Raw genomic sequence first — 18,310 nt, 5'->3', positions numbered from 1 at the left:
TGCGAAGCGGGGTGTGCCAAGACCGGCTTCGAGATCAGCGACAGTGGCGTAGATGGCCCACCTGGGCCTGGTTATTTCATCACCTGTCACTCTCTTAAAAGGCAGCAGCCGGGAGGAGAGCTGGGAAAGAGTGACAGCAAGACGGACAGTCTCGAAAAGACAATTGCTGAAAAGCAACAGAGATACATTATTGGAAAAAATAAACTATATAGTGAACCTGAACCAGGTTTTCATGGCGGTGTTTGGTGGTCCAAAGAACCCCCTGGAGGGCAACTTCCACACTCACCTTAGTGCATTCACGCACAGCATAAAACGTTTGGTGGACAAAATGGAGTGTCAAAAAACACGTCTTTCTGTGACATGTAAACAAACTGTTGAGTAACAGTCACAAAACGGTGATCGCCAAATACTCTCATCAGTGAAGCATAAACATATTAAACAACGGGATTTCTAACAATTAGGAAGGTTTGTGTCATGTTTGTCCTCCTACAGAAACCATATTACAACAAAAAACATATTTTTCACCCCATTTTTTTCCATTATCATACATTTTTGGAAGAGCTCCATGGAGCCACCAGTGCGCTGCTAAAAAGCCGCCGCATGCAGCTCTGGAGCTGCGGGTTGCTGACCCCCGGGCTAATTGAACATTACAACAAAAGATGGTAACTCCTGTTTTGGGGGCAAATATTAGGTGTGTGTGACTTACAGGTGACTAATATTGAAAATCCTCTGTCAAAAGTTTGTTCTGGAGAGTTTTCCGGGTGGTGAATGTACAGTACATACTGCGAACGTACATACACCATGTCTGTATGTGCACACATACAGTGTACAAAGATGAGGGTGAGTGTGTGCATTTCTCTTTAAACTAACTCTTTATACACATGCATTTCATTTAAAAAAGAAGCCGTTTATTCACAGCTAACATTCACATATTGAACTTTTCACAAAAAAACATCATGCAAACAAATAATAATCAAGATAGTCAAAGTGAATGAAATGTAGTCTGTGATTGACAAGGTCTAGTCTAGCGTGTAGATGTTCTCCTGAACTGGTCTTCTCATCCTTATCTCATAGATGATGTGGGGGGGTTCCTCACTGGAGAAACTGAAAAAAAGAGGCCGTTCTGTCATACATTAGAAAAATGGTGCGAAAGGCGGGGTACACCTCATTGCAGGGCCAACACACTCACATTCACACACAAGAGCCAATTTTGTGTTGCCAATCAACTATCCCCAGGTGCATGTCTTCTGAGGTGGGAGGCAGCCGGAGTACCCGGAGAGAACCCACGCACATGCAAATTTCACACGGAAAGATGCCGGGAATTAGACCCAGGGCCTTCTCGCTGTGAGGCATGAGCACAAACCACTGTGTCACCGTGCTGCCCGAGCATGTTACAATGAAAGTAACAAAGTAAAAGTACACAACTTTTGTTGAGTTAAATATAAAGTTAAAGTACCAATGATTGTCACACACATACTAGGTGTGTTGAAATTACTCTTTTTCCTTATGACCAATCCCCAAGTTAACCCCCTAGGAGGTGAGGGGAGCAGTGAGCAGCAGCAGTGACCGCGCTCGGGAATCATTTTGGTGATTAAACCCCCAATTCCAACCCTTAATGCTGAGTGCCAAGCAGGGAGGTAATGGGTCCCATTTTTATAGTCTTTGGTATGACTCGGCCGGGGTTTGAACTCATGACCTACCGATTTCAGGGTGGCTGCTCTAACCACAAGGCCACTGAGCACTATAGTTGTTATTATTATAGGGATGACCAGTAATATCCAACTGTAGCTGCTGACAGAATGTATATATTTTGTTATACAATTTCATAGTTGGTGAGAATAAATAAATTCAGTGCATAAATATAAGTTCATATAGTAAAGATAATATGATTAAAAGTTATTTAATTGGGTTTGTGTTAACTTTAAGAGGGGAATATATTTTTGGTTCCGGTTTGGTCACATTGTTTGGGGGACAATTAATATATGACGGAATCAGGGAAGCAGCATGAGACGACAAGTGTTTGACGGAGAATACGGGGAACATTATCACAATTTCAGAGGGGTTAAAACCAATAAAAATCAGCTCGCAGTGGCTTATTTTTTTTTTCAAAGTTTTTTTCTAAATTTTACCCATCGTGGAATATCCCGAAAAAAGGCTTTAAAGTGCCTGATTTTCGCTATCTGTGAAGCCACCGTCAATTTTCCTGTGACGTCATCTAGTGATATACATGCTATCCAAGCGGGTAGCACAGCAAGATATAGCCACATTAGCTCGGATTCAGACTCGGATTTCAGCGGCTTAAGTGATTCAACAGATTACGCATGTATTGAAACGGATGGTTGGAGTATGGAGGCAGATAACGAAAACGAAATTGAAGAAGAAACTGACGCTATTGAGCGAATAGCTATTGACGCTATTCGGCCATGTCTGCCTCAGCATCGCCGGTAAAATGTGCAGACCAAACGATTGGGACTTTCGCATCTTGTGACACTGGATCAACTTAAATCCGTCAATTGGTAAGTGTTTGTTTGGCATTAAATGTGGGTGGAGGGAAACGCTGGATGCAAATATAGCTACAAATGTACATACAGCTAGCCTAAATAGCATGTTAGCATCGATTAGCATGCCGTGCTAATCGATGCACATTCCACGTAAATCAACTTGAATCCGTCCCTGATCGTGTTGTCACACCCTCCGACAACACACCGACGAGGCATTATGTGTCCAAGGTACGGAAAACAGTCGAAAAAACGGAAAATACCAGAGCTGATTTGACTCGATGTTTATAATGTATTTGAGAAAATGGCGTTTGACTACCAAGGTGACGTCACCCGAGAGCAACTAATAGAAAGGAGTTTAATTCGCCATAATTCATCCATTTAGAGTTCGGAAATCGGTTAAAAAATTATATGGTCTTTTTTCTGCAACATCAAGGTATATATTGACGCTTACATAGGTCTGGTGATAATGTTCCCCTTTAATGGGAGTCTCGGATTGAAAATAAACTTTATTCCCTTAGAGTCTTTGAGGCCAATGAGCTATGATTCTTTCTGATATGTTTGTGAAATCAATGTTTTATTTTATTGGATGTCATATTAATTTTAAGTTATGTTTGCTAATTTTATAAGTTCTGATGGCATTATATTTGGCATCGTTGGTAACGTGGAGAAGGCGTGGCTGAAATAAGTGTCTGTGAGCAAAACGAACGACTTGAGCCTTGATTAAGACCTCGGAGGGAGGAACGTCGCTGATATTGGCATTAAAATGTAGACACCGGCTCATATCTGTTTTTCTGATACGGCAATGGCTGGATTTCAGGTGAGTGAGTAATGACCTCATCAAACTGCGCTGTGCTTCATAAAAAAAAAGTTAATATGTCTGGCATCTGTTCGTCCCCTTAGATTGCAGTTTATGACATGAGTAGTCCTGAGTTCAATCCCGAGCTCGGGATCTTTCTGTGTGGAGTTTGCATTATTCTCCCCGTGACTGCGTGGGTTCCCTCTGGGTACTCCGGCTTCCTCCCACTTCCAAAGACATGCACCTGGGATAGGTTGATTGGCAACACTAAATTGGCCATAGTGTGTGCATGTGAGTGTCAATGTTGTCTGTCGATCTGTGATGACCCTGCGATGAGGTGGCGACTTGTCCAGGGTGTACGCCGCCTTCCGCCCGATTGTAGCTGAGATAGTCTCCAGCGACCCCCGCAACCCCAAAGGGAATAAACGGTAGAAAAATGGATGGATGGACATCAGTTAATATCAGTATTGGGATAGTAACACTGGACAGTATCAGAATGTGAAATACTGGTGAAAAGAATAAGAATTAGGGGTGTCCCAATACGATATTGAATTCGGATATCAGTATTAGGAAGTATTGAATGATATCGGCTTGCATGTAAAATCTCAGATATAATCGCTTCGATGTAAGGCAGTTTTCTTGTGGAACGCAGTTAAATGTCTTACGATAAACAAACAAGGTTGGTATTTTCTTGTATTTTAATGAAGTTTACAAAAGGTTGAATTGGTAGGCTATAGACCAGTGGTTCTCAAATGGGGGTACGCGTACCCCTGGGGGTACTTGAAGGTATGCCAAGGGGTACGTGAGATTTTTTTTAAATATTCTAAAAATAGCGACAATTCAAAAATCCTTTATAAATATGTTTATTGAATAATACTTCAACAAAATATGAATGTAAGTTCATAAACTGAAAATAAATGCATCAATGCAATATTCAGTGTTGACAGCTAGATTTTTTGTGGACATGTTCCATAAATATTGATGTTAAAGATTTCTTTTTTTGTGAAGAAATGTTTAGAATCCAGATGTCTAGATGGATCTCTATTACAATCCCCAAAGATGGCACTTTAAGTCGATGATTACTTCTATGTGTAGAAATCTTTATTTATAATTGAATCACTTGTTTATTTTTCAACAAGTTTTTAGTTATTTTCATATATTTTTTTCCAAACAGTTCAAGAAAGACCACTACAAATTAGCAATATTTTAATTTAATAAATCAGAAACTGATGACAAAGTGCTGTATTTTACTTCTTTATCTATTTTTTTTCAACCAAAAATGCTTTGCTCCGATTAGGGGGTACCTGAATTAAAAAGATCTTCTCATGAGGTACATCACTAAAAAAAGGTTGAGAACCACTGCTATAGACTATGAAGAGCTAGCATCTACACACCAGCTAAGCACACAATAGCACACAAGCCAGACAAAATGTTCTCTAATAAACACACAAGGGTCGTCTTTTTTTGTGTTTTAGCGAAGTCATTTACAAAAGGTAAACACGGTGGGCTCTGCTATAGGCTAGTATAAGCTAGCAGCTACACAACAGCTAAGCACATAATAGCACACAAGCTAGACAAAATGTCCTCCAATAAGCACACAAAGTTGGCTTTTAATTGTGTTTTTGTGAAGTAATTTATAAAAGGTAGACTCGGTAGGCTGTAGGCTACGAAGAGCTAGCATCTACACAACAGCCAAGCACAAAAAAACACACAAGCTAGACAAAATGTCCTCTAATACAGTGGTCCCCAACCACCGGGCCGTGGCCCGATTGGTACGGGGCCGCAGAAGAATTTTGTATTCATTTTTATTAAAAAAAATAAAAAAAAAAAAAAAAAAAAAAAATATATATATATATATATATATATATATTTTTTTTTTAATTTATTAAATCAACATAAAAAACACAATATACACTTACAATTAATGCATCAACCAACCACAAAAAAACTTCCTTTTTCATGACAATAAAGTCCCTTTTTCATAACCAAAAAAAGAAAAAAAGAAAAAAAGGGACCCCCCCGTCCCCCCCCCGGTTTTGTTTACTCTGTAGTACAGTTTTAGTTTTGTTCCGCATAGCCTTCCCTAAGCTTCAATGCCTTTCATAGGGGCACTCACCTTTTGTTTATTTTTTTGTTTAAGCATTAAATACCTTTTTTACCTGCACACTGCCTCCTCCTGTTTCCAACATCTACAAAGCAATTAGCTACCGGCTGCCACCTACTGATATGGAAGAGTATTACACGGTTACTCTAGACAGCACCGACACTCAACAACAACACATAATTTGCAGATTACAGTTACTGGTTTGCAAAAAACATTTTTTACCCCAAATAGGTGAAATTAGATCATCTCCCATGGCACACCAGATCGTATCTCACGGCATGCACAGTGGTTGAAAAACACTGCAATAACAAACGTGTCCGCATCATTCAACTCACTGCATCATGGCCCTAACTCAATGAATTATTGTGGCCACTAGGTGTTGACAAAAAAAAAATACTACTCCACTTCAACTTAAAGACAGCGTAAGTTCATTCCAAACGGGTAATAGTCAATAGATTAGTGTGTTTCATACCTACTCTGTTTAAGTAATTACACTTAATTAAGCTTTTTCTGACATTCTACACTACAAAAAATGACATTTATGTATGAGTTGTGCTGATATCGCATCGGATCAATATCGCCAATACACAAGGCTCCAATATCAGTATCATATAAAAAGTGGAAAAAGTTGTATTGGGACACCTTTACTATTGCTAGCTAGCTATCGTCACACATACGGATGGGTACGAATAATTTTACTGGTGCTGACGTGAACAATAGTAACAAGAACGAAAAAAAAGAAGCTGACAATAATGTAAACTGCATGAAAAATCAATTGAGAAACCAGAAAGTTATGATTTATTTTTACTAGACATCGCATTGTATTGCTTAAAATTTGAAAGGGGCCCCTGCTGAAATGGTAGCCAAAGAGGAGTTGACTAGTTATATCAATGACAACATCAAAACAGCACTTCTTCATTATGCACCAATCAACTCTCAACTGTGAGCAAGATGCACTCAGAAACCCTGGAATTATCAGTGTCAAGAATTCAACAGAGGCAAGTTGGGGAATTTGTTGTGAAATCTAAATTTTACCACTTTTGGGGCATTCTATGTTGGAGGTACTTTGTAGTTTTCATGTGCTAAACCTTCTTTCAGCCCTGATATAAAGTACACTAGAATGAGCTTAACAAAGAGGAATTACTCACCAGCTGCTCCTTAAACCTGGTCTGTGTAACCCACCTGCATCAGAAATAGGGTATGAAAGAATCATAACTTTGTGCATGACGGCAGACTTCTTGTTTACATTCATACGTACGCTTGAAGGCCACAGAGAGCAAAAACGCTGCCAGCATGATGAGCACAGTGAGGGACAGAGAGAGGACGGGAACATTGATTTGAAGGGAGAGTGACGCTGGCAGGTTGACCACCTAAAGAAACAGCATAAAAATCTGACAATATAGTTACAGAAATTATGGCTTTACAATTCAGGTAAGGTGGTTGCTCACAGTGATGGTGGTGGAATGCAGCATTGTTGCATTGTTCCTCTTTAGAAGGTCCAGCTGAGGCGACTGTAGCGTTTTTCTGGTTTCTACCAGCCCAAGGATATAAGAAAGGAAAGGTTTTTTGTTTTTTTAAATGACAAATATGAATGAATGAATGGTTTATTTTGAGCCATGCAAACAAAACAAGAGAATGACATAAAATACAAAAGAAATATAAAAATACATTATTTTTACACTTACATTGAAAACATTACATGTGACTAATCTTTTGTAGATGTCAAGATTGGCTCAAAAGGGAGTGGGAAGAAGTAAACTTATTAGGTCCCACCCCTATACATATACAATATATATTTACAATATATAATATAATAATATATATAATATAATTCAGTTCAGTGGTTGCTGCGTAGATGCTATATATTATCTATATATAATACATTTAAATTCACACACACTTACATATATACATATGTACACACACATATATACACACACATATATACAATTTATAGATATATATATATATATACACACATATACATATATATATATATATATAGATATATACACATACATACATACACATACACACATAATCACATACATACACAAACGCATATACCCAAAATACACATATGTCCATTATATACACACACACACACACACACACACACACACACACACACACGCACACACACACACACACACGCACACACACACACACACACACACACACACACACACACACACCTATATAAATACTATATATATAATAGTATATATAATATACACTTTTGTCTAAACATTATTAACAGTTTATGGTGCCTATGGGAACAAGCTTTCATTTTGACTGTGATATTAGTGGTTAAAAGTGGATCTGTGGCTGTGGAGCTACTGCCCCTGATCAACAGGACCTGAGGACCACTCTTGCTATGTGTCCTATGCTGTGCATTAAAAGAGACGAGGGGAGCCCCCTGCCAGAGGAGTTATCCACGAACATAAGATCCCCCACTCGCCTGCCCTGTACTCCAGATAGTGTACCCAAATCCCGTTTCTTAGTTTCCATCGGCACCAATTCTTTAGTCAGAATTCATATTTGTTTTTACATTTGCAGAATATTAGTATTACTCAAACTGCATATAGGATTGTTTGTACACACACACACACACACACACACACACACACACACACACACACACACACACACACACACACACACACACACACAATTCAATGTATTCCTCTTATTGATACTAATTAATATAGTTTAACTAGTTGGGTGATGTCATAGAAGTAATACTAATAATGATAATATCAACAATGACTAAACAATAATAATAACGATAATGATAACAATAATAATAACAATATGAACAATAGCAATAGCAATGACAATAAATGATGACAATAATACATATAAAATAATGAAGATGATGATGACGATGATAATAACAACAACAACAATAATAATAATCATTATTAGCCAGTGATGGAGTTTAACACTTAGGCATCCATGTTCACATTCATATACATTGCCCATACCATATTTTTGTATCTTGTTTTGAACTGATGGACATTTGGACATTGCTTGAGCCCCACATCCAATCCGTTCCAAAGTTTCACTCCACGCACAGACACACACAAACTTTTCCTTGTAGTTCTTACTGTTGGAATAGTAAAGATACTACACCCCCTTAGATTATGAACTCCTTCTCTGTGTTTGAAATGTATTTGAATATTGGCAGGTAGAACCTTTTTGTTTGCTTTAAATAGTAATTGAGCTGTATTAAAATCAACTAGATCAGGCAGTTTTAATGATTTAGATTGTAAAAATAAAATATTTGTGTGGTCACAATATCCCACCTTGTGTAGAATTCTTATTGCACGTTTTTGGAGTGTAACCAGGGGATGTAGTGAACTTTTGTAGTTGTTGCCCCAGATTTCTATGCAGTAATTTAGATATGGCAAGACCAATGAACAATATAATAAATGCAGAGCTGTGTAATTTAAGAAGAATTTGGATTTATTGATAATAGAGATAGGGCTTCACGGTGGCAGAGGGGTTAGTGCGTCTGCCTCACAATACGAAGTTCCTGCAGTCCTGGGTTCAAATCCAGGCTAGGGATCTTTCTGTGTGGAGTTTGCATGTTCTCCCCGTGAATGCGTGGGTTCCCTCCGGGTACTCCGGCTTCCTCCCACTTCCAAAGACATGCACCTGGGGATAGGTTGATTGGCAACACTAAATTGGCCCTAGTGTGTGAACGTGAGTGTGAATGTTGTCTGTCTATCTGTGTTGGCCCTGCGATGAAGTGGCGACTTGTCCAGGGTGTACCCTGCCTTCCGCCCGATTGTAGCTGAGATAGGCGCCAGCGCTCCCCGCGACCCCGAAAGGGAATAAGCGGTAGAAAATGGATGGATGGATGGATGTCTTATGTGTGGTATCCAGCTTAATTTATTATCAATAGTGACTCCTAAGAATTTAATTTCTGACACCGTTTCTAGAATCACGCCATCTATATTTATTGCTGGTCCTGGATTGGAATAGCCGAATTACATAACTTTTGTTTTCTTTAAATTAAGGGATAATTTGTTTATATCTAACCATGTTTTTAATTTTGCAAGTTCATTATTTAGGGTGGATACAAAATTTGTATAATTATCGTTAGAATAGAAAATATTAGTGTCGTCTGCGAATATGACTAATATTAATACATTTGATACTGTAAATATGTCATTAATATATAAGTTAAATAACTTGGGACCAAGAACGGATCCCTGTGGAACCCCACAAGCAATGTCCAAATGCCCAGATGTAAACTCGCCCATCTTCACAAACTGCTGTCTTTGTGTTAAATAGCTCCTTATCCAAGTCAAAGCTACTCCCCTTATTTCATATCTGTATAATTTTTTCAGTAATATTTGATGATTACTGGTGTCAAATGCTTTACTCAGATCCATGTAAATTCCATCTGCATATTTCTTACTATCTAACAGAGGTGTGGACTCGAGTCACATGACTTGGACTCGAGTCAGACTCGAGTCATGAATTTGATGACTTTAGACTCGACTTGACAAAATGTAAAAAGACTTGCAACTCGGCTTATACTTTAACATCAATGACCTGTGACTTGACTTGGACTTGAGCCTTTTGACTTGACATGACTTGCTACTTTCCCCAAAACCCAACGATTAAAAAGTTATTCAGGAGCACTCCGTATCTGTCCGTGTGTGTCAACGTGTGTGCGATGACAGTGTGTGCGCTACCTGTCAGTACAACAGCCAATCAAATTACATTCACGTTATTTTCGTCACACAGCACCCAGCCAATCAAATTGCATAAAAACCAACGAAGAAGAGCTCTCATACAACACGCCAATGAGGAAAAATGATGCCAAAAATGGTTTCGTTAGGGTATTAAAACTACGACTTGGTCAACAAAAAACGAATTCCAGTATGCAAAACATGCAGTTCGTTCGAAGATTACAGACGGAAACGCACCAACTTCGTTCGACATTTGAAGATGCACAAAGAAGGGTAAGTTTTGAATGTAAGTTAACATTTATTGGCTCAGTAACGTAACTTTTATTTGCTGTTTAATTGAATCAGTGAGGCTGTAAACTCACAAGTGCTAACGTTAGAACCATAGACATCTTATAAGTAGACGAAGCATCGAGCGCTACTGCCTATTGTCACTGACGAGACGAGACGCGCGGCCGCCATATTGGAGTGGTGATCCGTTCTACTCAGTGCAATTCATTTGGCAGGACCAATGAACTGTCAGCACATTTAATTCATTTTACCTCACGATATTCACGCGCTTTTTTGTCATACGTGTAACTATGATAAAATACACATTTTTGGCGTGTTCATACTTTGCTTAACAGTAATAGAATATTCATATATGCTATTGTAACCTATTTTTATGGTTTGCCTCTTTGTTATGTTTAGTTCCTGTTATACAGTATATACCTTGAGCTCTTATTTTGAAGGGAGATAGATCGGAAATGATGTCATCTTGGAGTGGAGCGGAGGTTTTTGAAAGGAACATAAATAAAGTGGTCCTCGTGTGAAACTGGAGCCTCCGTGTTTGTTATTTTGTAGTGTGATACAGTTTAGGCGACTTATATAAACCCTCGGTTACATTATAAATGAGCAGACGTCCAAGATCAAAACTGGGAATAATAATCCCAAAAAGGGGGGGAAAACGGTCAGCTATTTTTAAGATGAAGAAACAATATGATTAGGTTATATATACATGCATATATCCTACATAAACAATGAATGAATACATTAGATATCTATATATATTATAGACTGTATTTCTGTTGCTGCAACAGCAGACGGTTTATTCGGTCTTGACACTTTATATTAATATTTTGTATTACATTCTTCCCTTAAATGATCATGTTTACAGTGATGGTTTTATATGTATTTTTCATGTATGTTGCTTTGGATAAAAGTGTCTGCCAAGTTAAACATAAACACCTGAAAGTCTATATGTCAGCTAAAACCACCAATCAGTTTCACTGGATTCAGAATAAAAGCACATTCTGTCTTACCCAACAATGTTAGTATTTGAATATTGTTACTTGAAAATGTATTCCTGGTTACAGTTATACTGTTAAAGTATTGTCTTATACCTTGCCTAAAATGAGAACGCATCATAATCAGTGGCGGCTGGTTAATTTTCCATAGGGCTGTGAATTCTAAAAAGTAATACTCTGTTCCTTGTTATTTTTATGTATTTATATTTTTCATGTGTACGCACAAAATCAACACACATACAGTATGAGATGAGATCAATGAGATGAGGTAAGAACAGGATAGAAACTGCTATGGAACTAGTTCCAATGCTATATGCCATGGAAATACAATGTTAACACTTTTGTGCAAATAAGTACAGTTGCACTTGTTTTTTCAAATGTGTTCATTCTGTAAAGGAATGAGTTAAATGTTTAAAATAACTGGTTAATAGTGCTATTATGAAGTGCAATGTCGCACTTTTTTTTAAAATTATACTGTAAATACATACAGCGTTTTAAAAGCATACACAATCTGTGTAAATGTATTAGTCTGTGGTTAAAAGGACTTGAAAGGACTCGAAACTCAAAATGCAGGACTTGGAACTTGACTTGAGACTTTCCAATCTTGACTTTGGACTTGACTCGGGACTTGCCTGTCTTGACTTGGGACTTGACTCGAGACTCGAGGGCAAAGACTTGAGACTTACTTGTGACTTGCAAAACAATGACTTGGTCCCACCTCTGCTATCCAAGCTATTGGTTATCTCTTCTACTGCATCAATTATTGCCATAGATGTTGACCTTGCTGTCCTAAACCGTATTGACTTTCATTAATTATCTTATGTTTATCTATTAATTTCTCTAATCTAGTGTTATATAATTTCTGTAAGATTTTGGAAAACTGCGGGAGCAAAGAGACGGGTCGATAGTTTGTGAAAATGTGTTTGTTCCCATTTTTATATATTGGTATTACCTTTGCCATTTTCATTTTATTAGGAAATTGTCCTGTTTGGAAGGACAGGTTAAATGTATAAGTTAGTGGTTTGGTGATGGAATGTATGTTTTTTTTCACAAGTGTCATATCTATGTCAAAACAATCAGTAGTTGTTTTATTTTTGCAATTATTAACAACATCTGTTATTTCCTCTTCATTTACTCCCAACAGAAACATACTCATTGGATTCATTTCAATCAGTGACTCCATTTCATTGCTGCTATAATCAGGGATTTTGGCTGCCTATTCTGATCCGACATTTACAAAGAAACTGTTAAAACTCTCCACAACATTATTCATATTATAATTATCTTGGTTGTTATCAGTCAAATAGCTAGGATACGAGTTATTTTTTGATTTGCCTTTAATTATAGTGTTAAGTATTCCCCACACCTCCTTAGTGTTGTTCTTATTCCTATGTAATAGATTGGTATAATATAATTCCTTAATAGTCCTTATTATATCAGTCAATTTATTTTTATATGTTTTATATCTATGTTCAGACTCTTCAATCAGTTTCTTTGTATATTAATTTTTTGAGCCAGGTTTTACATTACTTAATTTGATGATTTGTCTATATAATGTGTTTTTCTTTTTACAAGAGTTTTGTAAACCCTTGGTTAACCATGGGCACTTTAAAGTGTTGTTGTTGTTTCTAATTTTTTTTATTGGACATTTTTGGTTATATATTGAATTAAATATATCTATAAATGATTCAAAGGCACTATCCACATCCTTTTTGTTGTGCACGCAATCCCAGTTTTGCATTGTTAGGTCCTGATTTAATAGATTGAAAGAGTCTTCTGTTTTAACTCGTTTGTTAGTATATTTTTGCTGTGAATTCAGGTCTGTACTGGTCTCATCATTATGCACTGTGAATACAGGCAGATGATCGGTTATGTCACAGACCATTCCTCCACTGATGTTTGAATACTGCATATTATTTGTGAAGATGTTATCGATGAGGGTTGCATTGTGCGATGTTATGCTAGTCGGTCTTGTAATGGTTGGGTATAAACTCATACTGTGCATCCTGTTAATATAGTTTTCTGTTGCTATGTGGTTATTTGGATTCATGAGATCAATATTATAATCCCCACAAATAAATATTGTTTTATTAACTATTTCTGAGAAAGTTTTTTCAGCCCACTCAGTAAATAGTTCCACATTTGAACCTGGTGACCTGTATATACAGCTAACTATGATATTTTTCTTCCATCCATCCATCCATCCATTTTTTACCGCTTATCCCTTTGTGGTCGAGGGGGGCGATGGTGCCTATCTCAGCTACAATCGGGCGGAAGGCGGGGTACACCCTGGACAAGTCGCCACCTCATCGCAGGGCCAACACAGATAGACAGACAACATTCACACTCACATTCACACACTAGGGCCAATTTAGTTTTGCCAATCAACCTATCCAATAGCACAAAATCTTATACACATGTCTTTGGTAAGATGTCATCATATGTTTTAATTTTTACATTATCATTGAAAATAAAGTGCAAAAAAAAGATAAAGTCAGTAGATTTTACGGAGGAAAAATGGCAGATTATTTGCCAAAATGTCACAGTAAAAATAACAGTAGTACCATTTTCCATTTACGGTAATGCACTGTAAGACAACCATAGCATGTTTTATGGACAAAATTGTCAGCTCAGTCACCAGAATTTTAATATAAAAATAACAGTGGTACCATTTTTACATTCACAGTACTGCACTGTAAAAGCTACAACTGTGGATTTGAGGGGAGAAAAACTGTCGGCTCAGTCACTAGAATTTTACGGTAAAAAATACCAGTGGTACTGGTTTTTCCATTTACAGTAATCCATTCATCCATCCCTTTTCTACTGCTTATTCCCTTTGGGGTCGCGGGGGGCGCTGGTGCCTATCTCAGCTAAAATTACGGTAATCCACTGTATAAAAAAAATAAAAAAAGTCATTACATTTTATGGTTATAAATTGCCCGCTCATAATGTTACCATAAAAATAACAGTGGTAACGTTTTTACATTTACATTAATGCACTGTAAAACTAAGTTAGTAGATTTTACTGTTTAAAAAAAAAAGGCAGTTCAGTCTCCATAATTTTAGCATAAAATTGACAGTGGTACTGTTCTGTTTTTTCCATTTACATGCAAGTCAGTAGATTTTACGATAAGATATTGTCAGCAACATTTTACGGTAAAAATATTAGTCCTACTGGTTTAACTTTTACAGTAATACACTGTAAAGACAACTGTAGATCTGAGTTGTTTTTAAACTTACCAGCTCATTCACTAGACTTTTGCAGTAGAGAGAACAGTGGTACAGTTTTTCCATTTACAGTAATGCACTGTAAATAAAGTTTTACAATTAAAAAAACTAGTAGCTCAGTCTCCATAATTTTACCATAAAAGTAACATTGGCAAATTAATTCAATTAACAGAAATGCACTGTTAAAAAAAAAAAAAGAAATCAGTAGATTTGAAAATTGTCAGCTCTGTTGTCAGAATGTTACCTTAAAAACAACATTGGTATTGTTCTGTTTTCCATTAACAGTAATGCACTGTACAAACACTGACCATAGATTTTACAGTAAAAACTGGAAGCTCAGTCGCCAGAATTAATGTATTTTACATTGTTTTCTGCATGTTAAACAAAATGATTCTCTTCAAAAAAAATGTTTGTGTTGATGTTTTGAAAGATGAATTGGATTGACATGTACAGTGGGGCAAAAAAGTATTTAGTCAGCCACCGATTGTGCAAGTTCTCCCACTTAAAATGATGACAGAGGTCTGTAATTTTCATCATAGGTACACTTCAACTGTAAGAGACAGAATGTGGAAAAAAAATCCAGGAATTCACATTGTAGGAATTTTAAAGAATTTATTTGTAAATTATGGTGGAAAATAAGTATTTGGTCAACCATTCAAAGCTCTCACTGATGGAAGGAGGTTTTGGCTCAAAATCTGATGATACATGGCCCCATTCATTCTTTCCTTAACACGGATCAATCGTCCTGTCCCCTTAGCAGAAACACAGCCTCCAAGCATGATGTTTCCACCACCATGCTTCACAGTAGGTGTGGTGTTCTTGGGATGCAACTCAGTATTCGTCTTCCTCCAAACACAAGGAGTTGAGTTTATACCAAAATGGATGCATGGATGATACAGCAGAGGATTGGGAGAATGTCATGTGGTCAGATGAAACCAAAATAGAACTTTTTCGTATAAACTCAACTCGTCATGTTTGGAGGAAGAAGAATACTGAGTTGGATCCCAAGAACACCATAAGTACTGTGAAGCATGGGGGTGGAAACATCATGCTTTGGGGCTGTTTTTCTGCTAAGGGGACCAGACGATTGATCCGTGTTAAGGAAAGAATGAATGGGCCATGTATTGTGAGATTTTGAGCCAAAACCTCCTTCCATCAGTGAGAGCTTTGAATGGTTGACCAAATACTTATTTTCCACCATAATTTACAAATAAATTCTTTAAAATTCCTACAATGTGAATTCCTGGATTTTTTTTCACATTCTGTCTCTCACAGTTTGAGTGTACCTATGATGAAAATTAAAGACCTCTGTCATCATTCTAAGTGGGAGAACTTGCACAATTGGTGGCTGACTAAATACTTTTTTGCCCCACTGTATTCTTAGGGTTTTGTTACAGTTTGTCTAACCTTTGGGACGGATTCCAAAAGAAAACGAGGTATTATTAAACGTATAAGAAAAACACCTAACTGGATAGAAATTCTGAGCCCCATGGATTACTCAAATCACACTGGCGTCCCCCAAGGTTCCCTGACAGTCCCGTTATAGTTTTTAACATAGTATAGAGCAAAATAGTTGTCAGGAAATGACACACCTCTCCAAGTCGTCGCCTCAGGGAGTTGAGTTGTTGTCGTCGCTATGGTTGTTGTTGGCGAAGTTGTCATCGGGCTGTTGATTGAAGCTGACCGACAACCCCCCCCCCCAAAAAAAGCGTTAACAATCTGAGTGTTTGCAGTGTTTTCTATTGGCAAAGAAAATACTCACTTTTGACCACTCGCAGGTTCATGATCACCTTCTTGTCATTAAACAGTCCGTCGATGTCCACCCTGCAGCAGTATGGCCCGCTGTCGGTCCGTCGCACGTCAAGGATGTCCAAGTCCATCTGTCCCTCCAGGACGTCTCCTGTCAATCGGTACCGGTCTTCCGTCTGCACGAGTCAAAGTCAAGCCTCTTTCATACCATTTACGCCGTCTTTTACAAGAAAATAATTTTATATTTAATACAGAGTCAATAATTGTTGTGGGTATTTTTGTTACCTCCTGTTTCTTTTTGGTCTTTGCTTTACAAGACATTTTCTTTAAATTGGCCTACAGTATAGGGCACCAATGACTGTGCCCCACAAATTCTGCCTAGCAACAAGCGTGCGTAATGGAAATTTGAGTTTTAATTTTTTTTTTTTGCAGAATCGCTGACCTTAGAGATGACGCCGTTTTCATCCGTCTGAATGAGGATGTTGCTGCACCACAGGGTCCCGCAGCCGCGACCCCAGCAGACCCGACTCAAGCCAAAACGCTGCACCGAGTACTCGCAGGACAGGGAAGCCACGCCCCCTTCTGTCACTCTGAAACAGGAGGCCGGAACCAAACGGCTACCTGACCAGGCCGCAAAGTTTACCAAAATAGTGCATGCCAATGTACAGTAGGTTTACATGTCGACTTTGAGTACATAGTGATGTCATCAGTCGGCGTCTCACCTGACAGGAGGAGGAACATGGCGGCGAAGGTCTGAGGGGTACGATGGCAGCGAGGCAACGTCGAGGCCATCCTGATGTGTGTGTGGTCATAAATGACGCACGCCGACACACACCGACGCACACTGGCCCGCGCTCCGTGTGTGTGTGCGTGTGTGTGTGTGTGTGTGTGTGTGTGTGTGTGTGTGTGTGTGTGTGTGTGTGTGTGTGTGTGTGTGTGTGTGTGTGTGACAGACAATAATAAAGACTTCATTGATTCCATTCTGAATGTCGGCTGTGTGTTTGTCACCCTAATGGCTTTATGTCAATTAATAATGTGCCAAATATGCTTATGTTGAGCTGAAATGAAATGTATGATACAGCATGCCTTCACTTTTTTGTAGATTCTATACAAAAAAATACATACAATATTAATCCCATTTTCCAGTGAATTATTTTACTTGAGTCTTTTTCATATTATGATGTATGGAGACAAAGATGTTAATTTTAGTAATATATATATGTCATTGTGTTTGGTTTCTGCCTCATTGTTTGTTTTGCACTTTTAATTTACTTTGTTTTACATGATATTTTCTGTTGTTCACAGTCTAAAATCTATAGAGAAATAATACTGCAGTTGCTGACAGAAATTAATTAACTAAAGTGATAGGAGGAAATCCGGCGTACAAAAGGACTTTGTGTTTTCACAGGCACACACACTTATACACTCTCACACGCACGCACACACACACACACATGCACTCAATGGCTGGCTGTGTGGCGACGTCGCAGATGCACAAACTAGTCCATTATTCGCCCCGAATGTCCCCTCTTTCACTTCACTGTTTTATCTCTTGACGACGCACTGAAAGGCATTTTAACATGACAGACCCAGAATGCACTTAGAAATGATTTTGTGTTGTAACGAAAGCTGAAACGAAAAAAGCTGAACTAAAGCCTTGTGATGTGGAAAAAGTGGTATTAGAATGAAACAGACAAGACACAGAACATATAACTAAAACATATGGTCGTAGAGATACATCATAAAGGTGAAGACAGATGATTATGAGCATCCTCTAATTCAGGGGTCACCAACCTTTTTGAAACCGAGCTACTTCTTGGGTACTGATTAATGCGTAGGGCTACCAGCAGGGGCGCCGCTAGGGATTGTGGGCCCCATGAAAATAATCTTTACAGGGCCCCCAACACATGAGTTCATATAATTTCATCATCATTAGGGGCCTC

At 38.1% G+C, this 18,310-nt stretch overlaps 1 protein-coding gene and 1 long non-coding RNA gene across 2 annotated transcripts; one reads left to right on the top strand and one right to left on the bottom strand.

Moving 5' to 3' along the window:
• Positions 1-886: 886 nt before the first annotated feature.
• Positions 887-17,226, bottom strand: timd4 (T cell immunoglobulin and mucin domain containing 4). Its single transcript, XM_061896536.1, has 8 exons — positions 17,090-17,226; positions 16,810-16,988; positions 16,381-16,543; positions 16,211-16,297; positions 6,850-6,932; positions 6,660-6,771; positions 6,550-6,583; positions 887-1,104 (listed from the first exon to the last, which is right to left on the bottom strand). The coding sequence occupies exons 1-8, from the start codon at positions 17,157-17,159 to the stop codon at positions 1,020-1,022; spliced, it is 813 nt and encodes a 270-aa protein (XP_061752520.1). The 5' UTR covers positions 17,160-17,226; the 3' UTR covers positions 887-1,019.
• On the top strand, positions 10,196-17,347 carry LOC133551728 (uncharacterized). Its single transcript, XR_009806558.1, has 2 exons — positions 10,196-10,380; positions 16,800-17,347. It is a non-coding gene; the product is annotated as an uncharacterized LOC133551728 (long non-coding RNA).
• Positions 17,348-18,310: the final 963 nt, after the last annotated feature.

Source organism: Nerophis ophidion, linkage group LG04 (genome assembly GCF_033978795.1).
Source record: "Nerophis ophidion isolate RoL-2023_Sa linkage group LG04, RoL_Noph_v1.0, whole genome shotgun sequence".
Lineage (NCBI taxonomy): Eukaryota > Metazoa > Chordata > Actinopteri > Syngnathiformes > Syngnathidae > Nerophis > Nerophis ophidion.
The sequence above is the reverse complement of the archived record's forward strand: the minus strand, read 5'-3'. Positions and strand labels throughout refer to the sequence as shown.